At 35.9% G+C, this 18,501-nt stretch overlaps 1 protein-coding gene across 1 annotated transcript; it reads right to left on the reverse strand.

Moving 5' to 3' along the window:
• Positions 1–10,577: 10,577 nt before the first annotated feature.
• Positions 10,578–17,080, reverse strand: LOC110443036. Its single transcript, XM_021486985.1, has 3 exons — positions 16,927–17,080; positions 11,430–11,793; positions 10,578–11,182 (listed from the first exon to the last, which is right to left on the reverse strand). The coding sequence occupies exons 1-3, from the start codon at positions 17,029–17,031 to the stop codon at positions 10,698–10,700; spliced, it is 954 nt and encodes a 317-aa protein (XP_021342660.1). The 5' UTR covers positions 17,032–17,080; the 3' UTR covers positions 10,578–10,697.
• Positions 17,081–18,501: the final 1,421 nt, after the last annotated feature.

An 18,501-nucleotide genomic window follows, 5' to 3' on the forward strand; every position in this document is an offset into this window, starting at 1 on the left:
CAACAAACATCTGTGGTAGATAGTATAAGTCCTAAATACGCCAAATTCACTCCTACCCTCCGAAAAGATTTTGTTTCTCTTTTATGTCCTAAATACGCTTGTATTTTCTGATTTTTACAAACAAAGTACTACTAGTTAATGGAACGGCTCTACGTTATTTGGAGGCTTCTGGACAACCCTTTAAAAAGTGGTTAGTAGCGTGGTGCCAGCCTTAAGAAAGATTGGACATTCTGACAAAATCACCAAATTTTGCATGTATCAGTACATACCAATGCCTTTACTTTTAAACAACTTAAAATTTCCTACTTTGCTCTTGAACTTACACTTTGTGAAGCAAGGTATACAATTAAATTGCTTTGATTATGATGAGGGGATTATATCCACCAAAGTAATATAGGGAGATAAAGGTGTTTTACATGGGGAGCCCCCATCACCACCACGACCCCCAAACACGTTTTAAGCACGTGCCGCCTTAAAATAAATATTGCTTAGTTGTTATTGAAAATACGTTAATAAGAATTTCACCACTGTGACCAGTCTGGTTTTGGAAAAAAATTTCTGCTAGACAGATTAATTCAGGTGATTGGCAGGTGTAATTTGCTCTAAAACCAGACAGAGTACGAAAACAAGATGACAGTGATGAATCGGTCGGAACCATTATTAATCTGCTTTTGTTGGTTCTAGATTTTCGTTACACAGTTTTAAAATAATAAAAATGTTTGACAAAAAAACACGATCTGAAAGTAAACAAAATAATAAGTGGCAGCTTGCTTTAGTTTGAATTATCTCTTTACAAAAGTCAAACATGATGATAGCATACCAACACATTGTACCAGGTTTGGTCATTATACATAGAGTTAGTTTGTGTGTAAACAGCACAATGTAATTTACACTGACGGTATGTACATTAGTCTGAAACAGTTATCTTATATCATTTCAAATATATTTGTCTGTTGCAATTAACAATAGGATTGGGCACAGGCATTGCCTTTAACAACTCTTGCCATATAGAAAGACACACATTTCTAATATATACTGCATGTAAATTGAAGATGTAATATATTAAGTTTAGGTAGTACACTGAAGGGTAGGCTGAACCAATAAGCCAGCTTTATATATATGTACATAGCAGTCTAATTGGAATATCAGGAATATCAGAGATTTTAACAGGGTAGATATAGTGTTTGTTTAGGGCACTTCAAAGTCACTACACACAGTGCCATATTAACCAGTTACACAAGGATTGCAGGCAATTAATGGTACATAATATAATATGTGGTACAATATGGCTAAAACCTTCCAGATTTTTCTATATCATCCAGGACAGAAGTGAGAACAAATATAGTTAGTTTGTACTATATGCGCGTCAATTAGGCAGGATGCCAGTCCATGTGGGGTCTGCATTTGTTCCAGTTGGCGTTCTTGTTGGCTATGAGTTACAATAGAGTTTTACCTTAGGTATTAATGTACAGTTAGCCAATAATGTATCCTTAAGTATGGTTAGCTACCATAAACAATGTAGGTTTTAAATAAAGTAGATAAATAAGAAGAAATTTGACCGAAATAACTGATGTTTTACAGATATTGTAACTCGGCTAAATCTCTGACAGGGTTGACATCGCCACCATACATTGAGAGATCGAATCTCAATCTGACTATAAATATACATCTGTATTTTAATCAGATTGTATCCCTCTAGATATGTTATTATTGACAGTAGTTTGTCCCAATACATGGACATTAGAAAAACGATGACACACATTTGCCATCTTTCTATAGGCAATTTCTTTACTGTCGACTGATGGTAAAGTTTTTGAATAAGCAATTTTAAAGCCCTTTTACCTTTATTTTATACAACAAAGCCTTGTTTTACACCTATAGTCATCCCACAAATTGATAATTTGGCGTTGAAAAAACACAATGTTATATAAATTTATTTTTTGTTTGCGAGTAAAGCCTTCGAACGTGTTTAATATTGAAATTAAAATTCTATGGAATTTCATATGTTTGCGTATATAGTTAGATTGTATTTATAATTCCTAGTATGTAGTCTTATTTGAAGCAGGAATTCTTCAGGGATAAGTTATTGAACCATGTATATTAAATCAGCCTTTCTTGTTTTACAGATGATAAATCACTTTTAATGTCACCAACGTCTCGTCTTTTAAATTCGAGAAATGTTGAATAGAATAGAGCTCTGGAGACGTAAATACTTGGTGAATAGAATACAGCTCTTATTTGAAGCAGGAATTCTTCGCTGTCCTATAAAAACAGGACTTCAGTCAAATGCCTGTATTCATGAGTCGTGTTATAAAACAAATCTAGAAGCTAACCTATAACCGAACAAAATCTGTTATGCTTAAAAAAGATGTGTAACAAAAAAACTCCTGCTTAATTCAACAATCGTCTGTTGCCTTTATTGGAGAACATATCCATCACTCTGTGTAAGAAATGATAACTATGCAAGTTACTACAATTTAGGCTCTCTCATGCCATATCTGTTAGTTTTCCTACTCTTTATAGCAGAAAGTTCAGTGCAATCACTATATTAGCGTCTCGCCATCACTTATCTGTTTATAAGGCTGATAAATTGTAAGTTAATTATTACATACAATTTTGTAGCTCTGTTTACTTTTCAGAGCAAGTGTTGTTTATAGAGCAACTTGTTATAGTATATATCCTTGTGAACATGTTTATTACGAACAATTTAGAAATGCAATATTCATTCAGCATAGACTTTGATATCAAACAGTATTTTATTTAATCATTTTGCTTTTTCTCGTAACAATATACGGTGTAAATTTATTAGGAAAAGGCGTTAGTAACTCTTAATAACTGGTGCTTCATCCATTGCTCTACGTTTGGCAAAGGTCGGTTTCAATTAGAATTTGTACCTAAGTATGATATCGACCTTAACACTTCGGTGTACTGTGATGATAACTAAGACATCGACTAACTTAAATCCGCTTAGACAAATCTAGCTCTAGTCCAATAAATTGTGTACTGTTTTGACATTTTTGATTATTCCTTTCATTACAAATTGAGGACATGTCATCATTGTTGAATCTCTTTTCTCCAGACAATGGTGAGTAATGTCGGGAAATGTGGTACGTGTGGTGACCCATATAACGGGGAGCGTGAAAACGAGGCTGGCGGCAAATACGCAACTGGGTTCATCGCCCGGAACTACGAAAAAGGGAGATAATCGATATCACTATTGATCTCACAGCTGCACACATGGGGTTCTTCGAGTTCAAAATATGTGCCAACAATGACGTAACAACACCAGTAACTCAGGATTGTTTGGATAAGCATGTTCTGAAATTTACAAACGGGGATTTGAAATGGCCGATTATAACTACTGGGTTTTACAATGTCAAGCTTCAGTTGCCGCCGGATATGACGTGTGATCAATGCGTCCTTCAGTGGCACTATAAAGCAGGTAAGATGTTAATATATGAAAGGTCGTTATTTACGACATAGGATATGCAAACTTAATCAAAATTTGTCTTATTTGGTGATTTAATTACATAAAAAAGATATCCTTAATTTTTTTTCTTGTTGCGCAATTGTTAAGTCATACAATATGTCGTCTCAAAGTTTTGACACGGGTACATCGCATTATTATGAATAACATGACGTCACAAATAAAATCTTTTCACGGAATTCAGATACAAACAGACACCAATCGACATGCTGTTAAAATGAAACAATTACAATGTCCATCTCCTGTTGGCAGGTAACAGTTGGGTCGTGGATGAAATAACCGGAGAAGGATGTCTCGGATGTGGTGACCAGGAAACTTTCATTAACTGTGCAGACGCTAGCATATCCGGTACTGGTGGTCCAACTTCCGGACCACCACCCCAACAGACGACTACAACTGCGGAACCAACACCCCAGCACAGACAACTGCACCGCTAAGTCCAGAATCCACTTCCACCTCATCACCAATCACGACACTGTTGCCAGGTAGTAGCTCGTGCCTGGCTGGTTACAGGACGCGTTGCCGGGGTGAGGGAGTATTTGACGAATGTTGTAACACTCTCCGCCACAATCACGCCTGCAATCCGGCCTTTGTAACGTGCGACTGTGTTCCGGATATGACGTGTGAAGGCATAGGTCCCTTAAGGAACTTGCTATTTGCCGATGAGTATTGTTATTATCACTGTCCGGGAGGCTGGCCCGAGTTAAGTAACAGTTGCTTATGTCGTTTGAATTAGACAAACTATTCAAAAGCACGTATATTATGTATACATATGTATATGATGCTGCATAACTCTTGACACCATTGCAACTGTCATTGAAAGAAACCATGTAATATACTCAACCTATAATCAAAACATGTTGCTCGAAATAGTGCTCGAAAAAATCGTAATCTAAAATCCTACAAAGTCTAGTGAAAGCACTGTATAGTCAACGCGACTGTACGGTCTGAATATGGAAATATATTATCTAATTCTTTTTCATAGAAAAGAATAAATCAGGTCACTATTATAATTAATATCACTTGAAAATGGTGTCCGAAATACAACGTGGCGAATGTCTATATCAACTTGAACATCAATACAGGCAAACATCCTCCAGGCACATGTTTACAATGGGCGAAGTACTACCTATCCCATCCTCGATACTCCAGGGTTTACTCTCACTTCTGACCTCTGAACCCCTGGAATATGTCATAGCAGAATTAAAGAATTGATTGGTCTCAACTTTGGAAACAACTGACCAATCGCTAGGCTGATACCTGTCCTTTGAAGGTTACAGAGTAACGACACAGACTTCAAAGCCCGTCAATTTTACCGTTACGCGACTACTACATAAAAGGATCAAACTAGCTAGTCTTTTTGTCTCATACACAAAATGGTATCCACTGAGCCTTCAGTTTTGCTATAACATATTCCAGGTGTGAGAGAGCAAAATTGAGCGTAACCCCTGGAGTATCGATGATGTACATGTACCTATCATCTGTTCATTAATACACTTTACCACACATTATTGTATCCGGGCATTAGTTTTAGTAGACATTTCAACATACAGCTCTTTTACGTGTTTTTTAAAAGTTTTATACAATGTGTTTTAACACCATGGATGATTCGGAAGTGGACGAAATGGCAACAGGTTATTTCAGGTAGAAAAGTATCTGGCTATGGCCGTCCGCATTGACATACTAAACTTCCAAAACAAAAGTGCTTCCTTCTTCGTATTTGAAGCCCATATTTTTCTTTCCTTTTCTCTGCATGATTGATGATGTAGGTTGCCTATCATTTATTAACACTTAATCAGTCTGTTTTTCAAAGATAACAGCATGTCACACGTCCAACGGAAGCAAGTCAATACTAGCGGAAACGACAAGGTAGCGTACTGGGACCTTTATTGTTTGTTCTATACTTAAATGACCTACAGTACCAGATCTCATTGATTCGAACGCCCTGCTGTTTGCTGGTGACAGAGATATTCAGCAGGATTTAGAACTGAAGTAGAGTGCATGTATATGATTCACCCAGCCTGAATAAATCAAGGAGCAGACTAAACATTAGAATAGACTCTTTTACTCAGCGGGTTGTTACTGCAGCACTGAAATTCCCTTCCCGAGAGCAAGATTCAAGCGCCAAAACTAACGACATTTGAAAAAAGTCTTCATAAATTTTGGAGTAGTAAAAAAGGGTATTCACAACATCCGAGTGACATCACATCACAGACACTGTTATATACCTTAAATAAAATATGAGCTAAGATCTGTATGCTTCTTATTGTACAGCTACAGGTTACTTATTGTACAGTTACATGTAACTTATTGTACAGCTACAGATAACTTATTGTACAGCTACAGGTAACTTAATGTACAGCTACAGGTAACTTATTGTACAGCTACAGGTAACTTATTGTACAGGTAACCTATTGTACAGCTACATGTAACTTATTGTACAGCTACAGGTAACTTATTGTACAGCTACAGGTACATTATTGTACAGCTACATGTAACTTATTGTACAACTACATGTAACTTTAGTGTACAGCTACAGGTAACTTATTGTACAACTACAGGTAACTTATCGTACAATTACAGGTAACTTATTGTACAGCTACAGGTAACTTATTGTACATCTACATGTAACTTATTGTACAACTACAGGTAACTAATTGTCCAGCTACAGGTAACTTATTGTACAGATACATATAACTTATTGTACAGCTACAGGAATCTAATTGTACAGCTACAGGTAACTTATTGTACAGCTACATGTACTTTATTGTACAGCTACATGTAACTTATTGTCCAGCTACAGGTAACTTGTTGTCCAGCTACAGGTAACTTATTGTACAACTAAAGGTAACTTATTGTTCAGCTACAGGTAATTTTTTGTACAGCTAAAGGTAATTTATTGTACAGCTACAGGTAACTTATTGTACAGCTACAGGTAACTTTTGTACAGCTACAGGTAACTTATTGTCCAGCTACAGGTAAATTATTTTACAGCCAAAGCCGATACCTCAACATTCTACTGGATATAATACAAAGCAATTAACAACTACCAAAATAAAGGTTTATTGACGAAAACAATTCATAAAACAGGAACAAGCTAGTAAATATTCCAAAGTCTTCAAATGTAGACCAACTGAATTCCATAACTTCACGATTTCTTTTAATTTTCCCTGTACCAAATTATCCATTGTTAAAATATGTTGGTGTTATTTCACGTTTTCTTGACTTCAACACATTATTTTATATGTATCAGAAATTCATGGTAAAAGACACATTTCCAGTATTTACACTTATTTCCTGTGCACTCGAATTTTCCATTGACACAATTTGTTTTGTTTCTTTGGCTATAAAACACTTTGATCCGTCTTACTTTGCAATTATATTAAGGAACTGACATTAGCCATATGTTCATCATTCGTCCTTTTATATGAGGGCACAGCAGCAGGATTATGACCCGTTTTCTCCGCCACTAGTTTGTCGTCCACACCAGCATGATACAATCTTGTTACATATGTAGCTTCCAAAGAATGGTTGCTATACAAACCAGAAAATGCTGCAGATTTACAAAGCCTACGAACTGTAAACTGATGTACACCTGTAGGCGCTTCACTGTACCATCAGCCAGCCATCGGGTATATTTGAAATGGCAATATATTGCAATATGTTTTCAATTTATTGTTTGGGAGTTTAAGCAAAGTTATGAAATAATTTTACAGCATTAACATAAAGATTGAATCAATTTTATCTTAAAGCAGATGCTTGATGCAGGGGCGTAGCTGGGATATAAATCTTGTATAGGCACTTGAGCAATTTGCTGAAAAATTAGCTGTTTTCTTCTAGTTTAACGTCAGCAGTTTTAAAGTTTAATAAAATCCGTTGATAAGTGTACCAGTGCGTTTTATGTTAGCAGGATATTTAAACTCATTTCCACTGACGGCAACATTTATGAAATGATTTTAAAGTAGAATAACCACTCCCTTTTATCCAAAAACATATAAACTAAATCAAAACTCTTACTGGTAGGAGAGTGGTCCTTAAAATAATGGAGAATACCGAAGCGTAAACGAAGTGTGAACTCAAAATCGATAAAAGGGCAAAATTTGAATAAAGGCATGGCGACCATTGAAAAAATACAATGAAACAAGACCAGGTGTTCCGGAAGGGTAAATGTCTTCTGTATCAAATATAGGTCAAATCCTAGATAGTCACGTCCATAAAGCGAGAACTGGTGAAGTGACAACAAAACGACACTAATAAACATAATCATGAACATTAACCCTTATATCACGCACCCTTGTCAATAGTAATTCTTCATTAAGCTGCATCTTTAAAAACATGTGTTGTAACTTTGTCCGTCAGCAGTCTACATCTTTGATATCATGATGAAGTCTTGAAGTTATAACGTTATGCTTGCCACAAACTCTTAAATACAGACCGAATCAACATTGAAAACTGGGTTGTTACTGTCAAGAAAGAGAAAGATCACAATCGGAAAATCTAAATAGTCACGCTTATCGACGCGTAGTTTTAAGAGGTGTCTTTTCATTTTGATTTGAGCAAAGATTACGGAACGTGACTGGGGTAGAAGAGCCTGTAGTTTCCGTATTTCAAGCTCGGAAGGGTATATAAGATCGACGCGGTCAATAAAATTCTTGTAATTTACAGACAGCATACTGTCGATAGATATATTTGAATGTTAAATTGAAAGAATTGCAAGTGGCTAAGGTTTTTTGTCCTGATTGCATATCAATAAATTTATCCTCTTATGAACACCAAAAAAGTCGGCCTGGTTGAATATCAAGATGAGCCCGCGATAAAACGTTATTTGTAAGGATTCTGGCAAAATTCCACTGTCCAATACAGACGACGTACAGGTCCGTATCCTTATCCATCAGTGGCATCAATCACGCTTCTCTTTTACAATCTTTCTGAATACCCACTAATGGATAAGGATACGGACTTGTACGTCGTCTGTATTGGACTGTGGAATTTTGCCAGAATCCTTACAAATAACGTTTTATCGCGGGTTCATCTTGATACTCAACCAGGCCTTTATGCAAACCTAGTACAATTTAAACAGGGTTACTGCCGTATTGTGACTGTTCGGTAAGTGGAATAATTGGATTGTGGAATTTGAAGATTTCAAAGGAACATCTTATCGACCTTGAACATCCTCCTCTTTAATATGTTTTTTCTATCAAGCTTTTTTACTTTTTGACCCTGTAGTGTCTTACCGACGTGTTACCGAATCTGTCGTGGGGTTCAATAACAACACAAGAGGCCATCTTGTGAATCAACACAGTAATGACTTTATTGGTATTCAGAAACAGAGGAGTTCCACACGGAATGGAATGGAGCACGGAACGGTGCGGATACATGACAGACCCTTAACACAACAATTTCTCATACCAAATAGGAGGAACGCCTTTAATTCGTTTTCTTATTATGAAAGGGTTCTTCTCAAAAAGAAGGTCAAACAGCGATAGAAATATATGATTGCAAATTATTTTGGAGCATATTTTCTGAAAAGCACTTCAAAGGCTAAAATGAATAATTGAGTTCCTGGTTGAGTTCGTTATCAAGCCCAGTGGCAAGACTTTCCACCAGTAAGCTGACTGTAGGCATTCATATGGGAAGAAACTGTGCCCTCGTCTGGCCGACTGTTTTGGTGTTCATAAGAGGATAAATTTATTGATATGCAATCAAGACAAAAATCTATCCAATTGCAATTCTTTCAATTTAACATTCAAATATATCGACAGTATGATTTCTGTAAATTACAAGAATTTTATTGACCGCGTCGATCTTATATACCCTTCCGAGCTTGAAATACGGAAACTACAGGCTCTTCTACCCCAGTCAATTTCCGTAATCTTCGCTCAAATCAAAATGAAAAGAGACTTCTTAAAACTACGCTTCGATAAGCGTGCCTATTTAGATTTTTCGATTGTGATCTTTCTCTTTATTCTCAAACAATATCGGTCCCTGTACGCTGCCTTGTGATATTCCACTAGTATTGACTTGCTTCCGTTGGACGTGTGCAATGCTGTTATCTTTGATAAACAGACTGAGTAAGTGTTAATAAATGATAGGCAACCTACATCATCAATCATGCAGAGAAAAAGGAAAGAACAATGTGGGCTTCAAATACGAAGAAGGAAGCACTTTTGTTTTGGAAATTTAGTATGTCAATGCGGACGGCCATAGAAGGTAATTTTTATTTAAACATATTGCCATTTCGTCCACTTCCGATTCATCGATGGTGTTAAAACGCATTGTATAAAACTTAAAAAATACAACAAGTAAAAGAGCTGTATGTTGAATTGTTCATTTGTACACATATATAAGCTGTCTACTTAAACTAATGCTCGGATACATTAATGTGTGTTACAGTCTCTTCATGAACAGAAAATATCGAACGCGTAGCTATAATAGGTACATGTACATCATCGATACTCCAGGGGTTACTCTCAATTTTGCTCTCTCACACCTGGAATATATTAAAGCAAAACAGACGGCTCTGTGGAAGTTTTGTGAATAAGACAAAAAGACAAGTTAGTTTGAGCCTTTTTATGTACATCAAAATAATCTCGTAGTCGCGTAACGGTAAACCTGACGGGAATTTGAACTCGGTGTTGTTCCTCTGTAACCTTCAAAGGACAGGGATCAGCCTAGCGATCGGTCAGTTGTTTTCCTGAGACCAATCAATTATTTAATTCTGCTATGACATACTCCAGGGGACCAGATATCAGAAGTGATTGTAAACCTTGGAGTATCGAGGATGTAATAGGTACGTAATACTTCGCCCATTTTAACAATTTGCCTGGAGGATGACTGCCTGTATTGATGTTCAAGTTGATATAGGCATTCGCCACGTTGTATTTCGGACACCATTTTTCAAGTGATATTAAATATAATAGTGACCTGATTTATTCTTTTCTATGAAAAAGAATTAGATAATATATTTCCATATTCAGACCGTACAGTGGCGTTGACTATGCAGTGCTTTCACTGGACTTTGCAGTATTTGGAAAAAAAGTATTGTTATTACTATTGGTAGCAGAAAATAACAACAAACAACATGTTTTGATTATAGATTGAGTATATTACATGGTTTCTTTCAATGACAGGTGTTATGGTAACTGTGTCAAGAGTTATGCAGCATCATATACATATGTATACATAATATACGTGCTTTTGAATAGTTTGTCTAATTCAAGCGACATAAGCAACTGTTACTTAACTCGGGACAGCCTCCCAGACAGTGATGATAACAATACTCATCGGCAAATAGCAAGTTCCTTAAGGGACCTATGCCTTCACACGTCATATCCGGAACACAGTCGCACGTACAAAAGGCCGGATTGCAGGCGTGATTGTGGCAGAGAGTGTTACAACACTCGTCAAATACTCCCTCACCCCGGCAACGCGTCCTGTAACCAGCCAGGCACGAGCTACTACCTGGCAACAGTGTCGTGATTGGTGATGAGATGGAAGTGGATTCTGGACTTAGCGGTGCAGTTGTCTGTGCTGGGGGTGTTGGTTCCTTAGTTGTAGTCGTCTGTTGGGGTGGTGGTCCGGAAGTTTGACCTCCAGTACCGGATATGCTAACGTCTGCACAGTTAATAAAGGTTTCCTGGTCACCACATCCGAGACACCCTTCTCCGGTTATTTCATCCACGCCCCAATTGTTACCTGCCAACACGAGATGGAAATTGTAATTGTTTCATTTTAACAGCATGTCCATTGGTGTCTGTTGATATCTGAATTCCGTGAAAAGATTTTTATTGTGACGTCATGTTATTCATAATATAATATAATTCATAAGAAAAATATTAAAGGATATCTTTTTATGTAATTTAATCACCGAATAAGACGAATTTTGATTAAGTTTGCATATCCTATGTCGTAAATAACGACCTTTCATATATAACCATCTTACCTGCTTTATAGTGCCACTGAAGGACGCATTGATCACACGTCATATCCGGCGGCAACTGAAGCTTGAGATGGTAAAACCCAGTAGTTGTTATCGGCCATTTAACATCCCCGTTTGTAAATTTCAGAACATGCTTATCCAAACAGTCCTGAGTTACTGGTGTTGTTACGTCATTGTTGGCACATATTTTGAACTCGAAGAACCCCATGTGTGAAGTTGTGAGATCAATAGTGACATCGATTATCTGCCCTTTTTCGTAGTTCTGGACAATGAACCCAGTTGCGTATTTGCCGCCAGCCTCATTTTCACGCTCCCCGTTGTATGGGTCACCACACGTACCACATTTCCCGCCATTACTCATCATTGTCTGGAGAAGAGAGATTCAACAATGATGACATGTCCTCAATTTGTAATGAAATGAATGATTAAAACTGTCAAAACGTATAAGATATCTTTTAATGAAAAACACTCATTTTTGTTTACCAATGTTTGCAGATCTAACGCTTGGAAAAGATTGTTGTAAAAGTTGATCATGATTTTCTGAATGTTACAAAAACCTGATAAAAATCAGACCTGGAGTTAATTTGAACCTCAGAAGAGTAAATGTTAACTGCTTAAGGGACAAATAGACTTAATTTAAGTACTCTAGTTTGCTGTATTTCGTGCTAGAGAGAGATGAACATTAATGTGACAGACTGACATTGTAACAGTGTGTTACGACAGCATTGTCCGTGATACGTTTTACCGTCACGGAATAAACCAACTCATGAATTTAAACCTCAGTTTCCACAAAGGATTACATATGTTTATAAATGCGTTCAATACCTATATAAAACAGACTTAGAGGGCTTTTACTTTCAAAAGAATCGTGATATGTAACATAAATATAGATTCGATAAGTTCCGAATAAATAACTTCATATATATGAATACAATATAATCCCTGCCTGAAAGGGTGTTCACGATGCTATTGTACATGTAAAAAAAATAAAAAAATTCATACACTTGATTAGAGATGTATAGATATAAGGAATTAACAGGTGGTTTTATTACATACATAACAAGCAAAAAAGGATGTTTTTATTTAACCTCTTGTTCTACTTAAACCTACATGTATGAAGCTCACGATCAAAATGTTCCGCTGAACTTACGATGAATGCGACTTGCAACTGTGTCAAATATTGATTTCATTTGTATGTTAATTTTATTTGTATGTTAATTTTATTTGTATGTTAATTTCGTTTGTATGTTGATTTCATTTGTATGTTAATTTCATTTGTATGTTGATTTCAATTGTATGTTCATTTCATTTGTATGTTCATTTCATGTGTATGTTGATTTAATGTGTATGTTAATTTCATTTGTATGTTGATTTCATTTGTATGTTGATTTCATTTGTATGTTAATTTCATTCGTATGTTAATTTCATTTGTATGTTCATTTAATTTGTATGTTGATTTCACTGGTATGTTGATTTCATTGGTATGTTAATTTCATTGGTATATTGATTTCATTTGTATGTTGATTTCATGTGTATGTTTATTTCATTTGTATGTTGATTTCATTTGTATGTTGATTTCATTTGTATGTTAATTTCATTTACTAAAAAAAAGAAAAAAAAGTACATCATCCATTGGATTAGTGCTAGATTTGTCTAAGTGGATACATGTTAGTCGATGCCCTAGTTATCACCACAGCACACCGAAGTTTTAAGGCAGATATCATACTTAGGTACAAATTCTAATTCAAATCGACTTTTGCCAAACGTAGAGCAATGGATGAAGCACCAATCATATAAGTTATTAATGCCTTTTCCTAAAATACATTTATACCGTATATATTGTTACGAGAAAAAGCAAAATAATTTAATAAAATACTATTTTATGTCAAAGTCTATGCTGAATGAATATTGCATTTCTAAATGTTCGTAATTAACATTTTCACATGGATATCTACAATGATAAGTTGCTCTATAAACAACACTTGCTCTGGAAAAAAACCTGAGCTATATATGCAACATATTCAATTTACAATTTATCAGCCTTATAAATAGATAAGTGAAGGTGACGTCAAGTTTGGTGCTAATATAGTGATTGTACTGAACTATCTGCTGAAACTATCAGATATGGCAAAAGAGAGTCTAAATTGTAGTAACTTACATAGTTATCATTTCTTACAGAGTAATGGATATTTTCTCCAATAAAGGCAACAGACGAGGAGTTTTTTTGTTACACATTTTATCTAAGTATAACAGATTTTGTTCGGTTATAGATTCGCTTCTAGATTTGTTTTATAACACGACTCATGAATACAGGCATTTGACTGAAGTACTGTTTTTATAGAACAGTTTCTCTTTGCTCCAAATTATCAGATTAAAATTTATCATAACTGTGTCATAACTTGTAATCATATTTTTAAAACTGGTAACTTCGACTTTACTTTTCTCATTATAGAAGTAGAAGTGTAATCTCATAGACACGTTAGCACTTGAATAAAAATTACTCCTACATTGTGAGGATAATCAATGAAATTCAAGATTTTACCATTATCATACACTATGTCCCCATAATTTGAAATAAATATCCTATCTGCTCTTTTACCATTAAAAATAACCAATCCCTGTTAGACCAAGTATTTACGTCTCCAGAGATCTATTCTATTCACCAAGTATTTACGTCTCCAGAGCTCTATTCTATTCAACATTTCTCGAATTTAGAAGACGAGACGTTGGTGACATTAAAAGTGATTTATCATCTGTAAACAAAGAAAGGCTGATTTAATAAACATGGTTCAATAACTTATCCCTGAAGAATTCCTGCTTCAAATAAGACTACATACTAGGAATTATTAATACAATCTAACTATATACGCAAACGTATGAAATTCCATAGAATTTTAATTTCAATATTAAACACGTTCGAAGGCTTTACTCGCAAACAAAAAATAAATTTATATAACATTGTTTTTTCAACGCCAAATTATCAATTTGTGGGATGACTATAGCTGTAAAACAAGGCTTCGATGTATAAAATAAAGGTAAAAGTGCTTTAAAATTGCTTATTCAAAAACTTTACCATCAGTCGACAGTAAAGAAATTGGCCTATAGAAAGATGACAAATGTGTTTCACTTTGGGACAAACTTCTGTCAATAATAACATATATAGAGGGATACAATCTGATTAAAATACAGATGTATATTTATAATCAGATTGAGATTCAATCTCTCAATGTATGGTGGCGATGTCAACCCTGTCAGAGATTTAGCCGAGTTACAATATCTGTAAAACATCAGTTATTTCGGTCAAATTTCTACTTATTTATCTACCTTATTTAAAACCTACATTGTTTATGGTAGCTAACCATACTAAAGGATACATTATTGGCTAACTGTACATTAATACCTAAGGTAAAACTCTATTGCCAACACTCATAGCCAACAAGAACGCCAACTGGAACAAATGCAGACCCCACATGGACTGGCATCCTGCCTAATTGACGCGCATATAGTACAAACTAACTATATTTGTTCTCACTTCTGTCCTGGATGATATAGAAAAATCTAGAAGATTTTAGCCATATTGTACCACATATTATATTATGTACCATTAATTGCCTGCAATCCTTGTGTAACTGGTTAATATGGCACTGTGTGTAGTGACTTTGAAGTGCCCTAAACAAACACTATATCTACCCTGTTAAAATCTCTGATATTCCTGATATTCCAATTAGACTGCTATGTACATATATATAAAGCTGGCTTATTGGTTCAGCCTACCCTTCAGTGTACTACCTAAACTTAATATATTACATCTTCAATTTACATGCAGTATATATAAGAAATGTGTGTCTTTCTATATGGCAAGAGTTGTTAAAGGCAATGCCTGTGCCCAATCCTATTGTTAATTGCAACAGACAAATATATTTGAAATGATATGAGATAACTGTTTCAGACTAATGTACATACCGTCAGTGTAAATTACTTTGTGCTGTTTACACACAAACTAACTCTATGTATAATGACCAAACCTGGTACAATGTGTTGGTATTACCAAACCTGGTACAATGTGTTGGTATTACCAAACCTGGTACAATGTGTTGGTATGACCTGACCTGGTACAATGTGTTGGTATGACCAAACCTGGTACAATGTGTTGGTATGACCAGACCTGGTACAAGGTGTTGGTATGACCAAACCTGGTACAATGTGTTGGTATGACCAAACCTGGTACAATGTGTTGGTATGCTATCATCATGTTTGCATTTTGTTAAGATATAATGCAAACTAAAGCAAGCTGCCATTTAATATTTTTATTACTTTCAGATCGTGTTTTTTTGTCAAACATTTTAAAACTGTGTAACGAAAATCTAGAACCAACAAAAGCAGATTAATAATTGTTCCGACCGATTCATCACTGTCACCTTGTTTTCTTACACTGTCTGGTTTTAGAGCAAATTACACCTGCCAGTCACCTGAATTAATCTGTCTAGCAGAAGTTGTTTTTTTCCAAAACCAGACTGGTCACAGTGGTGAAGTTCTTATTAAGGTATTTTGAATAACAGCTAAACAATATTTATTTGAAGGCGGCACGTGCTTAAAACGTGTTTGGGGGTCGTGGTGGTGATGGGGGCTCCCCATGTAAAACACCTTTAGCTCCCTATATTACTTTGGTGGATAGAATCCCCTCATCATAATCAAAGCAATGTAATTGTATACCTTGCTTCACAAAGTGTAAGTTCAGGAGCAAATTAGGAAAATCTAAGTGGTGTACAAGTAAAGGCATTGGTATGTACTAATACAAACAAAATTTGGTGATTTTGTACAGAATGTCCAATCTTTCTTAATGCTGGCACCACGCCACTAGCCACTTTTTAAAAGGTTTTTCAGTCGCCTCCAAATAACGAAGAGCTGTTCCATTAACTAGTAGTTCTTTGTTTGTAAAAATCAGAAAATACAAGCGTATTTAGGACATAAAAGAGAAACATTTTTTTTCGGAGGGTAGGAGTGAATTTGGCGTATATAGGACTTATACTATCTACCACAGATGTTTGTTGTTACGCTTGGAAGTTCACTACTAGTATATGAATTAAATGTATAAATCATATAAATCTTCTATTTTTACCAAAGTCCTAAATAATCTTCTTGATCAGAATCTCGTATTCAGCTATTGTACCACATCGCTTCCCGTACATCTAATGATCGACATCCCGAGTCGTCTTCTGCCATGTTTTCTTCTTTGAGGTGCTGTTTTATATTCCATGAAATTTAATATCTATTCTTGATTAATGCACAGTCTACGTATTTCAGTCCGTGCCGAGTACTTATGAGTATTTAATTTGCTCATCCAAATGCATGCCCGTTCTCCAAATAAAGGAAGGATTTACAAAATAAATCAGAACTACACAATCCCTTTATCATGAAAAGATATCAGGGTTCGATTCCGCGACCTAACACACGGAGTGGAACCATGAACTTCTGTGCCATAAAGAATGTATAAACTTACCGAAAACCCTCCACAGAACAACTCCATGTCGTTATAGTTGGGTACAAAGCGGTCATCCCATGGGTAAAAACGCCACACTGAGGACCGCCCGGGGGGCTCAAGCATTCGCCCGTGTCCCCACACCGTCTGACAGAAAGCTAGCAGTAAAAGAACTCCCTTCATCATGTTTTTACAATATGTGTATATTGAGGAAATTACCTGACTTTTATAGGTTTAAGCAAGATAGAATCGATAGGCCATTTCTGATTTCAGATATTGAAATTAAATAGAAGATTAAAATCGTGTATTTTAATGTTGTTCGTGGAATCGTTTCTATTGAACATATGGTACTATTAGCCAGCACATTGTCAGGCCTGGGGTATGGACTTGTCCGTAAACACACGAGGATGTTTATAATTAGTATCAGTTTAACAGATACATTGTAATAAGTATAATAAGTTGTAAAGCTGGCCTAGTGTACGCGGAATTGTTCACATTACACCTGTTGTTGCCAGGAGCCCCCAGGTTTGGTTCGCAGTAATACGCATCCCACGTAGATTTATTTTTCAATCGGGAAGATAAATCGCTGAAGGCGATGAGGACGACGACGAGCGGCAGGCTTATGTCGGATACACGTTATCAATTGATGACGTCACTGATGGTATTGCTGTGGGTAGATAGTCGTAAACTTGTTTTGCACCTGAATTCTTTTCATAACTATGTAACCTCTTTTAACTGGGAAAACTCAATAATTAGATATCACACCGGAATTGGATGGTCTATTTAGCGGCTGTTATTTGGTAATTCAAAAGGATATGAGCAGATAAATGGCGTTTTCAAAAAAAGCCATCAAACAACGTCCCTCTTTAACGGTTAAATGTAATGGAACGCTCGTGACGTCACATTTTCAGAACCAAAAGACAACAGTGAAAATGGCCACCGATGACAGTCGTTTTTTTGTTGCAAAGAGGAGTTACAGCAGATTTTGAACGCTAAACGTAGCTTAAATACAAAAGCTGTTATAAAGACTGCAGTGAATTCACTTCAAACTTATTTAACAGAACGGAATGCCGGAAGCGTTGACGATTAATTAGGGTCAAGAAGGTTCAGAGGAGGTGAACGAGTGTCCACGCAAGTTTTAAGCAGAACTTAGAAAAGTGGATGGGACTAGATATACTCATATAGTAGGAAAACAATGGTGACTATGAGATACAGTCTATAAAAACACTGCTTGAAAGCTAGAAATGAAGATATCATCAACGACGATGCATACAGTACTTCCAATTGTTCATAGATATTGCCTGGTCCTTTAGCCTGAACAGTCAGTACATATGAACGAAGTCGACTCTGCCCGTCTCGCACCTGTCGTCCGTAATGCTCTTTTCATATCAATCAATCAATCAATATTTTATTATATAGTCATGCATCATTGAATTCACAAACAATCATTCATAAAACATCATATACAGCTAGTTTATAAAAGATGCCCAGCCGATATCGGCTTTTAAGACATTTATAACTATTTGGATGCACATCATGTGTGAAATGAAAGTGAAGACCTAGCATATGTGCATATTAAATATCCTCATAGAGTAT

Source organism: Mizuhopecten yessoensis, unplaced genomic scaffold (genome assembly GCF_002113885.1).
Source record: "Mizuhopecten yessoensis strain PY_sf001 unplaced genomic scaffold, ASM211388v2 scaffold716321, whole genome shotgun sequence".
Taxonomy (NCBI): domain Eukaryota; kingdom Metazoa; phylum Mollusca; class Bivalvia; order Pectinida; family Pectinidae; genus Mizuhopecten; species Mizuhopecten yessoensis.

Excerpts from the sequence above, each read along its gene's own strand:
- LOC110443036 (XM_021486985.1), bottom strand. The coding sequence starts at position 17,031 with ATGCTTGAGCCCCCCGGGCGGTCCTCAGTGTGGCGTTTTTACCCATGG. Across the intron at positions 11,794-16,926 it reads TGTTCTGTGGAGGGTTTTCG|ACAATGATGAGTAATGGCGG; the intron begins GTAAGTTTATAC and ends TCTCTTCTCCAG. Across the intron at positions 11,183-11,429 it reads TCAGTGGCACTATAAAGCAG|GTAACAATTGGGGCGTGGAT; the intron begins GTAAGATGGTTA and ends TCGTGTTGGCAG.